This window comes from Rhipicephalus microplus, chromosome X (genome assembly GCF_043290135.1).
Source record: "Rhipicephalus microplus isolate Deutch F79 chromosome X, USDA_Rmic, whole genome shotgun sequence".
NCBI classification, from domain to species: Eukaryota; Metazoa; Arthropoda; class Arachnida; order Ixodida; family Ixodidae; genus Rhipicephalus; species Rhipicephalus microplus.
Genome location: NC_134710.1, coordinates 173,942,991 through 173,963,756, shown reverse-complemented (window position 1 = coordinate 173,963,756; position 20,766 = coordinate 173,942,991). Strand labels below are relative to the sequence as shown.

Below are 20,766 nucleotides of genomic sequence, written 5' to 3'. Positions count from 1 at the left end.
CGTAATTTTTTCATCCACTTTTCTTTCTTCTTATTCACATTCCATTAATGTTAATAACTTCCCCTGTACATTCCTTGGCATTACTGTCTGTTATATCTCATTATTATTGTGTTAAAAACACGGAAAAACGAGCCCTTAGGTATACACTTCTTTCCCTTATTTTATATATATATATATATATATATATATATATATGTGTGTGTGTGTGTGTGTGTGTGTGTGTGTGTGTGTGTGTGTGTGTGTGTGTGTGTGTGTTTGCGCGCGCGCGCGCTCAACGTAGCTTAGCTTCGCCTTTCATTTCGACTCGTCGTCCAATCCTTGTGAAAGTGGATGCCCAGCTGAGCTGCGGTAAACTACTCTACAACTGCTGCGAATGTTATTCATTATAAATATAAAAGCAATAAAGATACTTGAAATGAAACAAAAATGGCGTTAACGTCTGATGGTACAAAAAGCAATGTCGCGCATTGGAAATGTTACATTCGATAACATAACGGGAACATGTCATTCTGTCATGTGTTGCGCGAGAACACCACAATGCCAAGTTTTGCGTGATTACACATCGCCAAGTGCATATTACAGGTACTTGCCGATTGACGGCATCGTGGTCACGCGATGACTTTACCAGGCGAAACTGTAGAGGTTCCCGCTTTTGCGCATTTCTTCAAATCGACACACATTTTTCCACGAGAAGCCCGACACCACACAAGAATCCGGAACTGGAGTTTAAAATATTTGCTGTAAAGGTTGCCTAAAGTATTATTGTCTACTTATACATTACGACATTGTAGAGGAAAGAAAGAAAGCCGTAGAAGAGCGCAGGAGGAGCGTTTCGCCAAGAAGTTTGTGGACTTGGTTAGAGGGCACATTTGCTGGAGTGCCGCCACCGTGAAACAAACTCTACAAAGAGAAAAAGACGTAAAAGCTAACCTGCGTCATGTTTTAGTCTGGGTAGCTTAACGTAAGGAAAGAGAAGTGCACGCAAAAGTAAATTGGGCAAGAAAAACCGGGAATGCAAAGAGGATGGTTCAACCTACACGAGATAGAATAAGTTACAACAGCTTAACAGAGCCCCTTCGCTCTACTGACGTCTCGAACGCATCTTTCTGTTTTTTTAACTAATAGTTGTAACAGTCTAATAGAGCCAGCAAAGGAAAAACATTGGAGTCAAGAGCCTTTTCGCAATCAGAATTTGTGCTTTTTTAGCCACCATATATAGCCTTACAGGCAGCCTCAATGGCGCAACACCTTGATTTACTTGTTTTTTCTTTCTTCTCACTGAAGCGCGCATATGCAGGAGCGAAGGAACAGGCTTTCGTGATACACACTAAGCGCCCTCCACATGCCAATGTTATAAGGCCATATTCGCCGGAGAATTCTTGTTTGAACGTCTTCGTACAAACTGCACGGCCATGTCCATGTTCGTGGATCCCACTTCTGCCGTTCTGACTCCGACCGCAATGGTCGTGCCACGTGCGCTCACCTGGGCAGCAGCGTTATTTCTCTTGGCATGGGTTTCCAAGAAGTGGGGCCTGCAATGGATTCGCACCTGGCTAAGGATGAAGTCACTGCCGGGCCCTTCGGACTGGATACCCTTCTGGCTTCTCACCAGCATATTATGGAGAAATAGAAGACAGCTCGAAAAAGAGAGCTTCACAACAGGTAAGGATCTTGGCGCTGGCTTAGCTAAACTATGTCACGGTGTTTCGAGGAAAAGGCGTAGCTGTCCTTACACTTCGTTCCCTTCATTGCCACCCTGGAGGCATCGGTGAACAGGCTGCACTACAGTTACTACTTATGTTACCTATGAGCTTAGAGTTGCGCATAGGCCTGCTATTATGTTCGATGGCTGCGCAGTGAATACACTCCTCATGTCAGGAGACAAATACAGCGTGAAGTTTCGGTGTAGGCGACATGCCGCAGACATATTCACACGCGCTGAAAAAGACTGCACTTTTACAGAGAATCTGTATGTTGTTATAGCTTGTCGAGCGTCGCGTCTGCGGGCAAAACGAGGTGTAGAACAACAATTTTAGAGCGTTGTGCCACTCCCAGTAGCAGTGCAGGGCATACTAGTTACAAAATATCATACTACTCATACTACCAACAAAATATCAACAAGTGACCCAAGATATACTTAAAGTGAATTGAAAACGCAATAAATGTAAAAAAAGTGAACGAGTTAATTCAACGTGAATTAAGTGATTGAAATGTTAAACTTATTCAGAAGTGTGCTAGGTGAGCAGAAAGTATAATGATTGTAGTGAAGTCGTACATGGCTTAGTTCTGACCAAAAGTGCATGCGTTTATTAAGTCACGTGCCCGGAGAACATTACATTAGAGGCTGGCTCCCTCGCTTCTCCCCAAAGCTTTCTGATACATGCTACGATCGAAGAGCTCAAACGTTCGCTTACTTTACCGCGTTGTACTACGCAACGAAAAACGCCGCAATTATTTTGAGCATACCCGCAGCATTTTCTCACCTTGCGAAGAGGCAAGAATCATTTGTCTTTAGGGCTTCTAAAAGAAACTTCATGCAAGTGTGGTCACTAATTATGTGAGTTTAACTAAGCCGCTTACGCCAGCTGATCTGAGACCGTCACAAAAAGGTCATTGCCGTACGGTCACGCTGAGGACGGCTCACAAGGTAACATTTATCATTAACCATCAATCACCGCTGCTTCTCTGTTCGAAAAAAACAAACAAACATTAAAGGTGAATCTGAAATAAACAAGTCAGCGCGGAAGCCGCCCTTTCGTGTCCGTCAAGCTGGCTTCGCCATGACAAAATAGAAGATTTGACGCCATTTTGAACTACGCGACGGCGCTCGCCGAATAGCGGTGCGATCATGCGAAGAAAAATAGTGCACAATCAAGCTTCCTGTAGCAGCATATACAGACACACTAGGTTGCACGTAGGAGTGAAATGGACGCCTCATTGTCGATGCGAATCTTAAGTGACCGGGACTCATTGGCATGCGCACTTGGTGCGAAGTGGTCAGGGTCATATAAAAGCGACAATGAAATGGCGTACCTTTTCTTTCTACATTTATGGCTGCGCAAGCGATGAAAATAAAGAAGCGGGAACGGTGGGGCGCGACTGAGGTAACCAAAAAGCGCGTCCTCGCTTGCTTCGTCCGTGTGTTGTTTTTTGTGTGTTTGTGTGTTACAAGTTCCACCACGTATCACGACCAAAAAGCCCACTCTCACATCTTAACGTTTTCTGTATTGTTATCAGACTGTTCACCATCGCAAGTAATATAAGAAAAAGAAGGCTTCATGAAAAACCTAAATATATCCTGACATGGCATGAAAAAAAACAACAAAATGAACAGTGACGAAAAGAAGAGGGGAAAAAAGAAACGCGTCTTGAAAAAAGTATTGAGCGCATACCTGAAAATTTCTTTGCAGGAACACACACACACACCAAAAGAAAGTCAAGTGCCGCACTTTATATAAAGCTCAGCGAGCTGGTTGACATTCGTACTAAAATACATCGCAGCAGGCATTAGGACCCAGTGCAAAAAAGTACATGGCACAGGCACTTTTCTGAGAAAGCGTCGTGTGCCATCTCTGCGTATTATAGCCTACGGTGGTGCTATCGTGTCTGCCGCAATGCTTATTAAAGCACACCACAGGTGTTTCTACAAAACTGACCAACCTCTCCACCCATTAAAAGCTTGTTGGGATCCGTGTAATACATATCTGAGTTTCATTGCCTGGTACGCTCATTCCCCTTGAACTGAATTCCGGCTTTGCGATATGTCATACGATACAAGTATACGGTAGGATTTAATACAGGATTTCGATATAGCCAGTCTGGTGCCTTTTGATTGATATGTGGGGCTGTACGTCCCAAAAGCACCATATGATGATGAGAGACGCCGTAGTGAGGAGCTCCAAAAATTTTGACCACCTAGGGTTCTTTAACATGCACCCAAATCTGAACACACGGGCCTCCAAGTCTGGTGCCTTTTGTCTGTCTATTTTCTATTGAGCCGGCGAAGCTATACGTAAGCTTCAATCATGCTCATATGCATCTCCACTGTAACTTTTCTAAAAACTGTGACATGCGCCTTTATATGAGGCTGCATTGTGCTATGCCCTTAGTCAACGCACCATATGATGTCAGGTGCTACATGACTGTTGGCGGCGGTGACAGCATTCCTGTAAAGGCAGGATGGGGAAAAATAGTAATGATGTTCTTATATATACTTAGATATAGGCGCACGTCAAATGGTCCAGGATGGCCAAAATTGTACGTGCCCGATTATGTTTGGACAATAAAGATGGTGTACGATGCTCTAAAAAAACAGAGTCACGATATGAATAGGTCGTTGGGCTGTGCTTTAAAAAGCTGGTTCGGGACTTCACAGAGTCACTGGTATTTGTGCGAGCTTGCTTGACGTATTTAAGCTTCTTGCAGAATCGTGTGGCATTCCTTCATACGTTACTGCGCTTTTTCGTACCCATCGAAGAGAAATGTCATCACCCCACATTCCGAGTCTATTCCTCTTGCCAAATGAACATCCTTGGAATTATTTTTGTGTATCGTGCCCCGTTGGCGGCAGATCGCTGTCGCGTTCACGAACGACGCTTTCGCAAGTCTTCGGCGCAGTGCAGACATTTATGTTGTCTGGTATAGTCTGAAGGCATGCCGGTCGACAGGTGAATTTTAATGTAACCATGACGTACTGGCTGTTTTTTTTAGGGTAAACACTATGACGTACGAGATATTGGCGGGGAAAAACCGGCATGTTTGCATCGATGTTTAACTACCTGTTTTACGGAGCACACGCACACACACATAAGCACACATTACTGGGTGTCCCACATAACTTGATCCAAGAATCTGAAAGTGAAAGACACTTAGGAGGCAAATGGAACCAGACACATGCTACTCGCACTAGCCTGTATGTACTCAGGCTATTTCTTATTACTCCCCGTACTAAATAATGATTAATTCTTTATTACCTAAATATTTAGCTATGGGCTGGAAACTCAAAATATGAACACTGAGATGTAGAGCACTTTCATATACCACCGAGTAAATTGCTTCTCGTACGATACGTATCGCGTTGTTATTTTTTCCACGTTGTAAAGAAAGCCCGTGACACATAAAAGGAAGCCGTGTGACGGACCGTGAGCGCACTGCTATAGTGCTGCTATATATATAGGCTTTTTTTTTACAACACGGAAAAAATAATAGCGCTAGACGTATCATACAGGAAACAATTTAGTCGGTGGTTTCTGAAAATGCTCTACATCTCAGTGTTCATACGTTGGGTTTCTAGCCCGTAAATAAATAAGAAGTAATTAAGAATTATTAGTTAATTAGTATGGAAGAAATAAAAAAATAGCCTGAGTACCTACAGTCTAGTGTGAGTAGTATGCGTTTGGTTCGATTTGCCACTGAAGTGTCTTTCATTTTTAAATTCTTGGCTCAAGTTAAGTGGGACACCCTTTATACACATCTTCCCACTCATGCACTGGGGAGATTTTCCACCACGTTTGAATATTGACTAAGGTACTCGGCTGCTGAATCAATGGTCACGGGTTGGATTCCGGCCGCGGCAGTCCACTTCGGTGGAGGTGAAATAGCAGAGACCAGGGTAGCGTGCGATTTGAGCCCACGTGAAAGAACTCCAGATGTTACAAACTTCCGCACCCTTTCACTACGGTGTCTATCAAAATCACCTCAGGGTTTTCGGTCGTAAAACGCCAGATATTAGTATTGCTCGAAAGAAGTGGCGAAAGAAATTAGCGGGTCGAGTCACAACGACAATTTCAAACTCGCCGAACGCGAAAATAAATAAACTTTGTTGACAAGAATGGGGCGAAAATATCGGTTTGGGTAGCCTCAGAAGGTGGCTCTGAACTCCGTGGGCTCGGGCGGCATCTTCGGCCTGCCGGACGGCCCAGAGCTTGAGTATATTTTGTTCTTATCCTTCATTTTTATTCGAACATTCGATTTAAAGGGTGGCTGCTGCTGCAAAAGAAATGGCGATCACTTCTTCATATATTTGTTTCAGGAAAAACAAATGGAGGTAAAGATTGCAGTTTATGCAGACTCTCCACTTACGGCGTACTTCCCAACCATGTCGTAGTTGTCGCACCTAAAATTTCAAGGAAATGAATTTGATTTAAAGTGTACTTTGCGCCTAATTATACTTCAGGGAAAAACTTACAGGATAAGAACAAGGCATCGCGAGCGCTGAATAAGTGGACAATTATTTATGCCGGGCCACTCGCCAGTTTTCCTGGCAAGATAGTGCTGCGCCGTGGGCCGCCCTTGAAATTTCGTCACTTTTTTGTCGTGGCGCCCTTCCGGGTGACATAACAGAGTGGTAGCTTATTACGTGCCGCATGCCGTCACTATACAGGTCTCGTAGTTACATAACGGAAGCGTCAAGTTCACTGCGTCATTTCTGGAGTTAATGTGTGGCTTCCATAAACTGTGGCACCCTACAACTTTTACACGTAAATAAGTCCCGTCACGTGTAAAGGCGTCATCAAGACATCTTCGCGAATTAGGGATTGCAAAATCCTTTAGCAGCGGAAGGTATGTGCGCGTGAGCTGGTACAACCACAAGGACGTTTAGCAAAAACCTTGGTGGGCGTTCTTTCTAGCCTGGCAAGACGCAGTTGTTATATACCTTCCTCTTAGGTGTTAGTGGCAGATTACCATTCGTGATCTGAGAATGCTTGCCGATTGTGATCCACCCCATCCTCATTCTCCTAGTTAGTTCACTATAATGGTTCAGCTCCGTGGTTACTACCTTTCCTAAGTAGACATATTCTTTCACAATATATTCCTTTCTACCTATCGCAAAGTGCTGTGTTCTGTCGAGACTGTTGCATATTACTTAAGTTTTCTGCATAATATTATTCAGACGTACTTTTCTGCTTTCCATGTCCAGTTCAGTAATCATGAGCTGTAATCTGTCCCCTGATTTACTCATCAAGGCAATATCATCAACGAATTGCATGCTACTAAGATCTATTAACTCTTATTGCTAACTCTTGCCATTCTAGGGTCCTGAAAACCTCCTGTTAACACGCATTGAATAGCATTGAAGAGATCCTGTCTCCCTGCTTTACACCCTTTTTTATCGGGATTCTGTCACTTTCTTTATGGAGAACTGTAGTGGCTGTGGATCCACTGTAGATTTCTTTTAGTGTGTTTATGTAGGGCTCGTTGATGTCTTTATTCCGTAATTAGAGTAACAGCTTGATTACTCATTTGAGGCGGGTTCGTTTGTTGGATGGATGGATGGATGGATGGATGGATGGATGGATGGATGGATGGATGGATGGATGGATGGACGGACGGATGGATGGATGGACGGACGGACGGATGGACGGACGGACGGATGGACGGACGTATGTATGTATGTATGTATGTATGTATGTATGTATGTATGTATGTATGTATGTATGTATGTATGTATGTATGTATGTATGTATGTATGTATGTATGTATGTATGTATGCATGCATGCATGTATATATGTATGCATACATGTATGTATGTATGTATGTATGTACGTACGTACGTACGTACGTATGTATGTATGTATGTATGTATGCATGCATGCATGCATGTATATATGTATGCATACATACATGTATGTATGTGTGTATGTATGTATGTATGTATGTATGTATGTATGTATGTATGCATGCTTGCATGCATGCATGATAGTGTTGAACGACATCACAAGTTATGGCCTAACCGTTATAAAATATCCTTCCATAACGCATGTAATTTGAGGTGTCGATCGGCTAAATGGATCGAAGTGGTATCGAAATTGAACAGGAGGGCTGCACAGGAAATACCTCGACTACTTTGCGTGAGACAAAAAGTTCACGTCACAAACATTGAAGAAATGGCAACGTCACAGCCGATTCTGGTTGAAAAACAGCAAGAATACGCGAGAGTACCCCTTATTATTTGCGTTTGGGGCGCAGTGCTCCTTTGTATATTTCTTCTCAAACCCAATAAGTGGAAAAAGCTTTCTCCAATGTCTGCGAAAAGAACAGTCATGGTGTCTGCCACCCTTGTGTTGTTCTGTACACTGAAAAACTAAAAGAAATACAAAGTGCGTGTTTCAAGGAGCAACGCTAAATCACCAGATAAATACGAAACGACACACGCAGTGGGTAAGTGGTAGACTTGTGCATTTCAGACATGGGGGGAAGGAAAAAAAAAGGGGTGGGAGCCCGCTTAGCATACAGGCCAACCACTTCTGAAGCCTGTTGCTCCTCGCGTTCGAGATCAATTCCCATGATGTTCTTTCAATTTATTTTATAGTCGGCTCATCAACAAAAACTAAAATTAACGATTGCGTGCGTCCAGAGTCCACAAGCCAAGTGGCTCGGACGGCGCCCCCCCCCCCCCCCTCGTTTTTCACTCGCGGGATTCAGGTCCAAGCATGCTCCTCTTTAATTTTTTCACGGCTGGCTTTCAAAATTTTCTTGCAATGCTTCCTCACAGTTTTTTTCTTTCGTCCATGATTTCGGATCACTTGCCGATTTCCCTGACCAAATGCTGGTGCGACACAACTTTTTTCGAAGGTTTTCACTGGAACGTCGGGTCTGACGTAACATGGCACGAAATGTTTTTGCACGTCCTTTGAGTCCAGCTGCCTCGACCAGGGCCTTAAATTTCCATAATTAATGTCTCAAATCGATAATATCCGGAGTGCTAACTATTGAAACCATGGTATACATATAAGAAACACCGCAATGAAGGGCTCCAAAAATTTTGACACCCTGATGTTCTTTATTGTGCACTGACATCGCACAATACGGAAACATTCAGCATTTCACCCCCATAAAATTGCGACTGCAACTGCCAGGATTGAACCCGCGATTTCGTCTGAGCAGCCGAGCACCGTAGGCGCTGCAGCAACTTTAATGTCTCAAGTTGAGCGGCACTTTGGGATTGATGAATAATGGATATATTATAAGTGTGGACGTCCTACAACTGTTTCATATTGACACTTTTGTGGTAATAAGAAGTTAACGAATGTGTTTTTCTCAACTACTCATTTCGATACAATTTTAGCGCTGGTAATGTATTTCCGCGTCGATGAAGGTTTTGGGTGCGAATTTGGCAGTCACATAACTCTCATGAGGTGTTTATATAAAATCTATGAAACATAAAAACACTTTGGGAGGTTTGTGGAGCAGTTTAAGAAGAGGTGCGTCAGAGATCAAAATCTAGGTGTTCCAAACGAGCAAATAAGCCTCGTCCTCCTTCTTTGTGCCACCGCTACCCCATGTTTCCTACACGTGCTCTGCACAAACAGCCTCCTCTTAGCACGAACTTTTCTTTTCTTTCCTTTCTTTTCTTCGGCGGACTAGCACCCACTCACATACGTGGAGGCCAGATAATATAAGAGACAAGGCGCTATATGACACATGGCGCCGTCCGCCGGCGTACTCACATAGTCGTGCTTAGTTTACAAGTAGGATGCCCATTCACTGTTTCTTTTTCCTGTGTGTCATTGTATGGAGTCATTGTGCAATACAGAAAAACGACTTTTTTTGTACTTTCTGCGCTCGGAGCACAGCGTTAAAAGGCGGGAGGCAGTCCCCTCAAGCATTATACGAACCTCATTTCAACGTCGCCTGGTGTCTGCACGTGGTGATGCTTGCTCTATCCGACCTCACTGAGCCTGTCAGGGAGTTCGAGTTAGGCGCGCCGAAAACGTTTGCGTGGGCCGCAGGACTGCTGGTAGTGGCTTCCCTTCTCAGGACTCGTCATGTGTCGCAATGGCTGCGTTTATGGCTGGCGCTGAAGTCACTACCGGGACCTTGGGATTGGATACCACATTGGTTTTCGATCTGTGTGCTCTGGAAGAATCGGAAGTGTCTGGGCTTGGATAACTACACGGCGGGTGAGTGTCGACTGAGCCGGCAAACTCGTGGTGCCTGGGTTCGCGTGTGCATCAAAGCTATTCGACACAGTGGTCGTGACAGTGCCACAGCTCAATATAGCGTGCAAAGAATGTCTACAATGCCAAATGTCGCTTTGTAGTTTGGTGTTGAAACGGAGTAGAGCTGCACTGGGCACTGTTTTAATGCAGCGGGGAATGCAGGAATGCACGCTCGCTCCCATGAGATTGTTGTCTTTTGTGCAATTTACGATTTAGACTACCAGTTCTTATTTTTATTTGTTCTAATTTTATATATCACAAATATTAATGAACGTCATATATCACCGTTTCGAAGAAGTTGTGTTAAGGGGTTACATACAGAAAGCACTTTTTCGTAAAACAATAGACATCTTTCACTTTATAAAGTGTGTTTAAGCAAAAGTTGCTGCCTAGGTGTGGCTCATAGTTTCCTAGTATTACATTAGAGGAAAAAACTGGTACTATGGGACCTACAACGCAGGGCGTTTCAGCCAGCATGGGAATGATGTGTAGTATATGGATTTGTCTCGGCTTCGTTTTTTCGGTCCCGTTTGGTTCCTCATCACCTGCAACCGCTTTGTTGCAAGGTTAAGTTAAACAAACGTTTGGAAGTTCCTCTTCATCTCCCTGACCTTTGAGGCTTACCAATCGACCTTTTTCAAGCAATCCCATAACGCCCCGTGGGCGCGTGGAGTACTATGAGAAAAATTGGTACGCCGGGAGAACAGACTCTTCATCCGCCTGATGCTCATTGGCGCCGTGCGAGCACAAAATGCGAAGAAGATGCCGCCACTTGTTGAATAGGGTCTCAACGCACCTGTTTGTATATCTACGCACGCGATGGGAAATGAATAACGCAGTCAGTGTAGGTGTCACTGCACGGGTGTACATCGAACGTAGAAGATGAGCGGAATGCGAGTTGTTGCGTACCGGTACATGTAGACAAAACATGCTATCGTAAGGAATGTGAGCTGGAACACTGTATTCCTAGCTATTCAACAATTAACTGCTGATAAAGCACTGTGACTTCTAATAGTATCGCGGTTTTAATGCACCGTAAACACAAAACTGTGAAGAATTGTACAGTTAAATTTTTTTTAAATAATATGGACAAGTTCCACGCTGAAAAAAAATAAACACATTCTAAACGTTTTCAAATACGAAGGGACAGAACTAGAATTCACGTGCGGAATACCTTCCTCTGACAATTTGTGGTTTTTCATAAGAAGTTTAAGTGTCTCGGCGAAGCATGTTGGCTGGCACTATATTCCGCATCGAGTGAAACCACTATTGGATTTCGCGTCGGCGCAATGAAACATTGTTCTCATGCTGGGCGAAGAAAAAAAAAACTTCGGCACATTAACTGAGTAATAGTTTGCAGTGGCAAGAAAGGGCGGTGTCCTGCCTCTATCGTTGATTGATTGATATGTGGTGTTTAACGTCCCAAAACCACCATATGACTATGAGAGACGCCGCAGTGGAGGGCTCCAGAAATTTAAACCACCTGGGGTTCTTTAACGTGCACCCAACTCTTAGCACACGGCCCTACAACATTTCCGCCTCCATCGGAAATGCAGCCGCCGCAGCCGGGATTCGAACCCGTGACCTGCGGGTCAGCAGCTGAGTACCTTAGCCACTAGACCACCGCGGCGGGGCGCTGCCTATATCATGTTGCATCAGTTTGTGAACAGCTCATTCGCACTGCTAACGGACAATAATTTGAACGACCTTCAACCGCGAAGTAACTAGGAATACTGCACTTCTTCAATGCATACGTTCTGCACAGTCTTAAAGTAAACTGGGAAGCAATACGAAGGGGGGGGGGGTTGTGGTTTCAGCGCCATAAGCTCAGTAACGTTATTTCAATAAACCGCAAAAGGTCGCAGGGGTCAGCAGTGGGCAGAGAAAAGTACCATAATATAGGCATGTCCATTTTTATTTCAATTGTTGTACAAAAGTTACAAACTGACTTCCTCTTGTGTTCACATATCCACATCGGTCAGACTGGTTGATGTATCAGCACGCGCTGATACATCGATGAGATGGCTTCATTCGAAATTCATTGAATGAAGCCATCTCATCGCACCTCACGTTTTCAGTCATGCAAATGCAATTTCATCATTGAAGGCCTGTTAATCTTGCACAGTCGCCCTAACCAGACCACGCGAGAAATCTCGGAGATATGTTTAAGTCGATTAACCTTCGCTATCGCGACAAAATAAGAAACTTAACTTTATTGATCAACTATAAACACGCGTCTCGATTGTTAGTCTTTTCGTACCTCTTTGTGACATGCGCGATGCACCCTCGTTTTTTTATCTATGTTTTTTAACACGTGCGATAACATTTCAGTCGTGAGGGAGCGTTTCCGGTGTCCATATTTCTTTCCTGGTCGTACTTCTTTCTTTTCACATTGTGTGTTTTATTCCAACCTGTAGTTACAGTTCAAGGAAAGTTGGCACGTGCATATCGTGCAAGCGACACGCACACGGTCTAGTGAAAATATTTTATTTTACAGAATACCGGTTATTTCTAAATCCCTCTTTAAACATACGATAACCATTCAATTTACTCGTAAACAATGCCAAAAGACATTGATCCCTTATGCATTCGTGAATTTATGGACAGTGCTTGCATCTTTTAGGCAACCAAGTTGTACCGCTTTTTATTTATGCTGATGGTGGACCTACACAGAACAGGTATAAAAATAAACTGACGCTTCTGAGCCATTTAGCTGGTTGAACAGGGAGAAAAGTGCAAATCGTAGACAGGCCATCGCGCCCAAACACTGAAGTTCGTGTGTGAATCACGCAGTAATATAACACACCTTGCCGTGTTGTCTTAATAGGAGAAGCACTGGCACGGATCAAACAGAAAGTTGGAACGTGAGGCCCATGCGCTCGTCGTGGTGGCTTCTGCGACGTACCAACGTTTCTCATAAGCGTTTACGCGCCCGTTGAGGTGCTAGTGTGCTTGAAAAAGGTATATTGAAAAGAGGTCACGAAGTTTACAACGCTCCATTTTTTTTTGTAATACACAGAAACCTAAACAAAAAAGTAAACAATGCCACGAGCGCGTTCAAAGCTTAAAGCACGCAGATAACGCAAAATCACGTGCTCCACATCATTCCCACTGTGGTTCAGAGATCGCAGTGGCAGGTTTCCTTCTTGTAAGTATTGTTGGAAACTCTACGGTGTGGCTCCGGCTACTACCCCTCTCTTACATAATAGTTCACATCGTGAAGTTGTCAATAGCCATAAAATAGTACAACTTGTGTGCATAAATTCACATTCATAATCACGGTCCTACAATTAGTTATTCACGCAACAAAATGTTCACATGCCATAAATGTTCTCACACCCGCAACATTTATGATTTACAGATGAGTTAAAGTGTTGTGGTCCGGTACGAAGAACTTTATTAGATTGATTTAGACAAATGCCACACAAGACTAATAGAGAATTAAAATATTAATTTTTCAAGTAATTGAGCTGCAAGATACTGTAGTTATAGTGTCTGACACAGTTTTTAAGAAACCTAGCTTGCGTGACACATATAACATAACAGTAGTCCTTCAGCTGGATCACTCAACGTGGTTGACATAACTTGTTAAAAAATTGAATTGATATGTGAGTAACTAAGACTGACTCATTCACCTATAAAATTATGAACGTCGCAATACAGACCGACTTTGTGGAATAGTGGCCGCTTAGTTTGCAAGGTGAATCTACTTGGAATGCAATCTGAGGGACCATATTTTCGTATACATGCGCCTTCAAACTAGCGGTAAATATTGCACTGCTCCAGTTATAGAGATATTTATTTAACAAAGCTCTGTTTTGTACACCAAAGTGCTCATTATCTAAAACACTCGTGTGTATTTCGTCGTAGTGAATACTTAAAGACTGAATCAGTCCCCTAGAAAAACACCTTCGAGCGGACTAGAACCTGCGAACTCAACATTTATAATGGCACTGATAGTCTCATCGTAACCGGTAGTTGGTATCGCATTTTTTATAATGCATACACGAAAAACAAAACGAGTATCACACAAGAGCGCTGCTGTCTTACAATGCGACTTTTACCTGTCGTCTTTACTGCGCTTAAAACCAGAAAAAACGCTAAATCTAAAATTTCTAGGCTGCTACAATTAAACTTATTATGAGTGAATGTTTTCATTTGCCAATTCTGTGTTTGATTTTTCGCGCAGTTAGTGCATCCCTCTTGAAGCAATCGCTAAGTGACTACTCATACACTGTACTTATTGTGGAAGATAGTTTAAAAAATATATACGCTTTTTTATAATAATAACCCGGCATATACGGTATGAGGAAAAAACAAATTGTGAGCACCGTGTACTCACGGGCTTTGATCAATAAATACACCGCTTTCATAATGCGTTCTTCAGCAGTAGAGAAAATGTTGAGCTGTCAAAGAAAACGTCAAAGACGAGCTTCGAATCATTCGCTAACGGTTGTAGGAAGCTTGGTGCTCGTGCGCGTGGACTTGCCTGGATCCCATAACTTAAGCCTGATAGTTGTGTACGGGACATAAAAAGGGCTGATTTTTCATGTTAAACTGCATTGCCCATGTACCAGAATTTTATTCGCGTGAAGCCACCATTCGCACCGGGGCTGTGGGTTACGTAGAGTGGTGCTCTGCAATATTTTCTGGCCTGTACTCAGTATTCGCCAATGTCAGCTCGCCATTACCTGTGGCGCCAGTGAGGTCGGTGCCCTATAGGTGCGCTGGCCGCGCTGACAGGTGATAACTCGGGCCATGCTTGTATAAGCTAAGGGCATAGGTTGCTGATTTGCCGCACTAGGGAGTGAAGTCTGTTTGTACGTGAATGAAGTAAGCAAACTAGACTTGACTGAAAAATTAGTTTTTAAAATAAAGCTTTCTATCAATCCAAAAAATATGATCAGCATCAGAAAATTTGCTTACGCAAAGTTGATTATAGAAGTATCCTGCGTGTAAAAACCTTAATGCTGCCCTTATTTAGTGCTGCTCAAGTATGTGGCAAAGGGATAAGGAGGAGGGAGGGAGGGCAATGCACTGCTGTTCTCCCCCCGCTGCCCCGTAACGGACGGATGTGTGTATGTAAGCCCTTAACACGGTTACGACCGTAAATTATATGATTGATGATTGATTGATTTGTGGGGTTTAACGTCCCAAAACCACCATATGATTATGAGAGACGCCGTAGTGGAGGGCTCCGGAAATTTTGACCACCTGGGGTTCTTTAACGTGCACCCAAATCTGAGTACACGGGCCTACAACATTTCCGCCTCCATCGGAAATGCAGCCGCCACAGCCGGGATTCGAACCCGCGACCTGCGGGTCAGCAGCCGAGTACCTTAGCCACTAGACCACCGTGGCGGGGCGACCGTAAATTATATGCATGGTCTATGGACGGAGTAGAGTAATTGCGTATTAGCCCCTGAAGCGGCAACCAGTTTGAATATGCTGAATGTACCCCGTTCATAAACAAGCGCGCGTAATGGCAATTCCGGTTAGTTCGTTTTAATTGAGAAGAAAATTCCTAACTCTGCACATTTCGCCTTTTCTATGGAACAGCCAAGCTTACCAAGGTTGGGTCGTTTTAGCAGCTAGATCGATCTGGTCTTATAGGAAGCCAAAGCATCGCATGGTGGCACTGCGACTTTGTGCAGGCAGCGCCATTTCTGATAAAAAAAGTAGAAGTTGGGGATGTATATCGCGCATAGTCTCTTCCCGCCAACGCGCTGCCGCTACCTTACGTGCTCGTGCAGAGAGCGCGCGGTGCGTTTTATCACCTCACAATGCACCGTCTGAAGTGCGGCTTCATAAAGATCTTTTAGCTGGACAAGAATTTACGAGAAACAAGTCTAACAAAAGGAATAAAGCGCATTAGTTAAGTTCATTATGTGGAGCAGACAACGGAATACGAGGACGCCCGAGTCACTGCGAAATGCACTTCTCAGGTCCGGGACAATACCTTGTGCGACTTATGCCTCGAGGTAAGTCTCATTCTGCAGTCATGAAGCCGTGTATTCTATCTATGTGCTGCGTTGACGTTTATGAAAACCATATAAGTGTTGTTTAGATGTGGTTCTAGCAGTAACAGCCATGTATTGTCATGTGCAAACGTTTGCGGCATGCTAAAAAAATAAATAAAAAACAAAGTTATACGGTCATGGCATTAAAACTCCGAGAAGTTTTAGAGTCAAGTCCTCCGTGCCGCGTGAGCATGACCCGCTGACGTTGCCGTGAAGCATCAAGCTGAGCTTTAACTACAGCGAGTCAAGTTGAGCTGCTCGCCTCGTTTTTTTCCCGGCTCTCGTGCCATGCCTGCTCTATCTTTCGCGAACGCAGCTGTGTACGCCGGCAATGACTTGCCGGGGAACTGATACAGCTTCACACGTAGAGAGAGTCTCTTGGTGTGACCTGCATTGTCGGAGCAGCCCACAACGTAACAATATTTCGGAACTCGCCGACACTTCTTCCATCACGGAAAGGCAACTTCGCACAGCGAGCGTCTTGTTTTGGCACGCCAAGATGACCGCACGGCACTGAAGTTCCCCGCACCGACTGCAGAACGCGTTCCACGAGTGTCGCACACGCTCCTGTTTCGACGAAACGCACTGACTCGCCTGCGCCCTTTCCCGCGCTCATCCTCAAGTTTTCCGGAGCTCACCGTCAGAGTCAGCCGCGGCGTTGTCGTCGCTCCGCAAACTCGAGTTTCAGTTCTCTATACATCCATGCTATTTACAGAAATGAAGCTGAAGTTCATTTGTAACGCTTTCTCTGACCTTTTCTCTGACGAAGAGCGTTTATTCGTCATTATCCCCGACCAAGATTTTTTCAAGAAGGCCAAAGAATCGTGAAAAGGATTTCAGATCAATTTTTGTGAAAAGCAGGGACGTGAATACCGGAGCAGTCTCGCTGCTAAAAAGGCTTAATCTAGGACAATTTGGCTCGTCTGTACGAAAAGTTTGTGAACAGTAACTTTCTTTTGAGAAAGAACGCCTGCTTTCACCAGCGTGGAACGTCTGGAACGAATAAGACGAAGTGGCGATCTCTGCGACTACATGTTACGTATTTTTGTGACGTTCATCACTCAGTGCTACTTTTGCGATGCGAAAGCGACACCTTGCAATTTTTCGGGCGTTCCCGTGTGCACACAGTTCAAGGGAGTGAAAGTGCACGCTCGTAGGTAAAAATGGATGGCGTGCACAGTGCGTGCTCTCGAGCTTCCGTGGCAGCCGGGAGAAGGCGCTGCGGCGGTGATCTTCGCTACACGCTCCCGCAGTATTCAAAATTTTGGTTACCGCAGTAAATATAGCGCTACTTTCAACAATTTTATTTTGTTGAAAGTAGCTCATGCGGAACGTGTCGCGTGGACCTATCGTTTTGGGTAAGTGTAGTGCCCAGGGTCGTCCGAGACTAGCAATCCAAGCTAACGCTTTGTGGTGAATGATGCAAACAAGTCATTACTTTCGTACCAGGTTTCTTGCCTTTCACCTCTTTCTAGAACTAGAAATAGTTCCCTCCGTACCTTTTCATCCACTATTGAACGTTATTAGGCTACCCGTAATTGTACATACTAGTACGTATATCTGACTCTCGACTGAGGGCCACTGTTGACTTCTATATCTATTTTCTAAAGCTTTAATACAACTCAAAACGCCAACAAAATTGAATACACCCTTAAAGGCTATTTTTTAGCAGTTAGAAACCTCTTGCATTTAATTTTTATGCACCCCAACCGCTCGCGACGCCTACGCTCAACGTAAGAATTTTGTGTAATCAGCCGATTAGTCGCAAAACAGGTGCACACAATTTGTGCGTTGACAGGAAACGTCAAAGCGACCACTCCAACATTGCAGACAATTTTAAGTTAAGAACGTCAAATTTGAGTGAGACCGAAAGAAGTTAAGAGAGAATAAGCACGTGAATAAGAGTGTCATCCAGGGCACTAAGCCCGCCTAAGCTCGCAAAGTCATAAGCTCGGAACTGCGCCAGGTGTTTTTTTCTTTACTTTTTAAAGGGAAAATGCGCTTTAAATTAGTTAAACAAAGAAGGCCAGGTGAGCTACGAGTCAAGTGGTATTATACAGTGCGAAGAAAGTGCCACAGATTCCTATGCTTAGTGATGGTGCAGCAGCCTAGCATGCCATGACAAAATTCGAATCGAACGCAGATGCTGAACAATTCCCAATTGTGTATTCACTTAAAACGCCTCATGAAGGAATCGTTAAAAATAAAAATAAAAAAGAGGTCTGGGGTTGGCCTCACTGGCGACCAGCTGCCGGTAACGCACTCCGTACCAGAGAAGGATTGGCCACCCTGGTGCTGCACCTGGCCATAACCTCCCACGAATACAGCAGTTACCCGTGGCCCTCAGTCCCCAGCAGCTTTGCAACAAATGCCCAAGGCCGCGGTCAGACCTGCGAGGCAGTGGAAGGTACTAAGAATCTCTGGGTCCGGGCAGGTCGCCATTGCAATCTAAACTTGGCTACCTTCAACGGTTGAACGCTATCTTTTGAGGCTCGTCTATCTGTGCTATTCGAGGAATTAGTGGGTGTTAAATGGGATGTAATAGGGCTCAGCGAACTTAGGAGGACACGTGAGGCTTATACAGTGCTGAAGATTAGACGCGTTTTATGCTACCGTGGATTAGTTGACAGAAAAGTACTTGGTGTGGTGTTCCTCATACACAAGAACATCGCAGCATCATAAAGGAATATATACCATAGCATCAGTGAGAGAGTGGCAAGTACCATAATAAAGTTCACCAAAAAGAACAAGATGAAGGTGGTACAAGCCTATGCGCCTACACCGAGTCATGATGATCATTTGGTTGAACGCTTCTATGAAGACGAAGAGTCAGCCATTGGTAAAATAAAGACACAGTATACTGTTCTGATGGGCAACTTTAATGCCAGAGTAGGCAAGAAGGAGGCCGGAGACCATGCAGCGGGGGAATATGACATCGGCTCTAGAATTTCAAAGGGGAGTTTTTAGTAGAGTTCACATAACGTAATAATTTGTGAATCTTGAATACCTTTTTCGAAAAAACAGGCTAACCGCAAGTGGACGTGGCGAAGTCCTAATAGCGAAACTAAAAATGAGATTGACTTCATAATGTGTGCACATGCAGACATTGTACAGAATGTAGAAATAATCGGCAAGATTAGATTCAGTGGCCATAGAGTAGTAAGAGTTCGTATTCACCTAGATTTGAAAAAGCAAAAACAAAAACTTATACGCAAGAAGCCAATTATATTTTCAGTAGAGCTCACATAACGTAATACTTTCTGGATCTTGAATACCTTTTTCGAAAAAACGGGCTAACTGCAAGTGGACGTGGCGAAGTCCTAATGGCGTAAATAAAAATGAGATTGACTTCATTATGTGTGCACATGCAGACATTGTACAGGACGTAGAAGTAGTCGGCAAGATTACATGCCGTGGCCATAGAGTAGTAAGAGTTCATATTCACTTTGATTTGAAAAAGCAAAAACAAAAACTTATACGCAAGAAGCCAATTAATGAACTTGCGGTAAGAGTAAAAATACATGAATTCAGAGTTTAGCTGCAAGATACATTCCAGTCACTAAATGAGATAACCGACGTTAGCGTTGACACAATGAACGATAATCTTACTAGTATCATCAACGAGTGTGCAATAAAAGTTGGAGGTACAGTCACAAGACGGGACACTGGCAAGCTGCCTAAGGAGACAAAAAATTTATTAAGCGACGACAAACTATGAAAGTCTCAAGTGCGACCGACAAAATAGAGCTATAGTGAAGCGTTCGAAGTTAATCAAGAGGCATAAGACAGCAGACATCAGGAGGTATAACATGGAAAGAATGACTAGTTTGTAAAAAGTGACAGAAGCCTAAAAGCTGCGAAGGCAGACTTCGGTGTGTGTTTTGAGGAACAAGGAAGACAATGTCATAACCAAGATGGATACGCTAGTCGAGGTTGTGGAGGAGTACAAAAGCTGTACAGAAGCCATAAAAACCTGCATAATATCGCAAAAAGCAATATTAGTCCACAGGAATTCCACACCCTACCAGTAACGACAGGGGAAGTAAGGAAAGAAGGAATACAATGAGGCGAAACTGCTGGTGAGGATAATATAACAACAGACCTCCTGAAAGATGCTGGAAGAATTGTGTTAGAAAATCTGGCCACTTTATATACGAAGTGTCTCTTGATGGGAAGGGTACCAAAATCTTGGAAGAACGCACACATAATCTTAATTCAAAAAAATGGAGACGTCAAGGATTTGAAAAGTTACAGGCCAATCAGCTTACTGTCCGTTCTCTACAAACTATTTACAAATTATTGCTTAATAGAACTAATTCAGCCTCAAAGTTTATAAACCAAAGGACCAAGCAGGATTTCGTATAGGCTACTCCACAATAGACCAAATTCATACTATGAATCAGATAATAGAAAAATCCGCGGAATACAGCCATCCCCTATACATAGCCTCTATAGATTACGAGATGGCGTTTGATTCAGTCTAAACATCAGCAGTAATGCAGCCACTGCGAATTCAGGGCATACAAAAACCCTACATAAAAAACTGGAAGAAATCTACATCGGATCCACAGCCACCATAGTTCTCTATAAAAAAAAGCGACAAAATCCCAATAAAGAAGGGTGTAAGGCAGCGAGACACGATCTGTCCAATGTTATTCACCATGTAAACGTTTACAGGATATTTTCAGGACCCTAGCTGGGAAGAGCTAGGAATAAGAGTTAATTATTGCAGGACATCTTAGCAACCTGCGATTTTCTGATGACATTACCTTGATGAGTATCTCAGGGGACGAATTACAGCTCA

General features: G+C 43.7%; 1 protein-coding gene across 2 annotated transcripts in view; it reads left to right on the top strand.

Moving 5' to 3' along the window:
- Positions 1–1,304: 1,304 nt before the first annotated feature.
- The window catches only part of LOC119177153 (cytochrome P450 4V2), a 59,877-nt gene continuing 40,415 nt past the window's right edge, over positions 1,305–20,766 (top strand). The window contains exon 1 of one of the 2 annotated variants that reach the window (XM_037428551.2): positions 1,305–1,662. In XM_037428551.2, the coding sequence (XP_037284448.2) occupies positions 1,413–1,662 (250 nt within the window). In that variant the 5' untranslated portion in view covers positions 1,305–1,412. Of the gene's footprint in view, positions 1,663–9,638; positions 9,904–20,766 lie in introns of those variants that run through there. The other variant, XM_075878234.1, reaches the window with a different exon arrangement.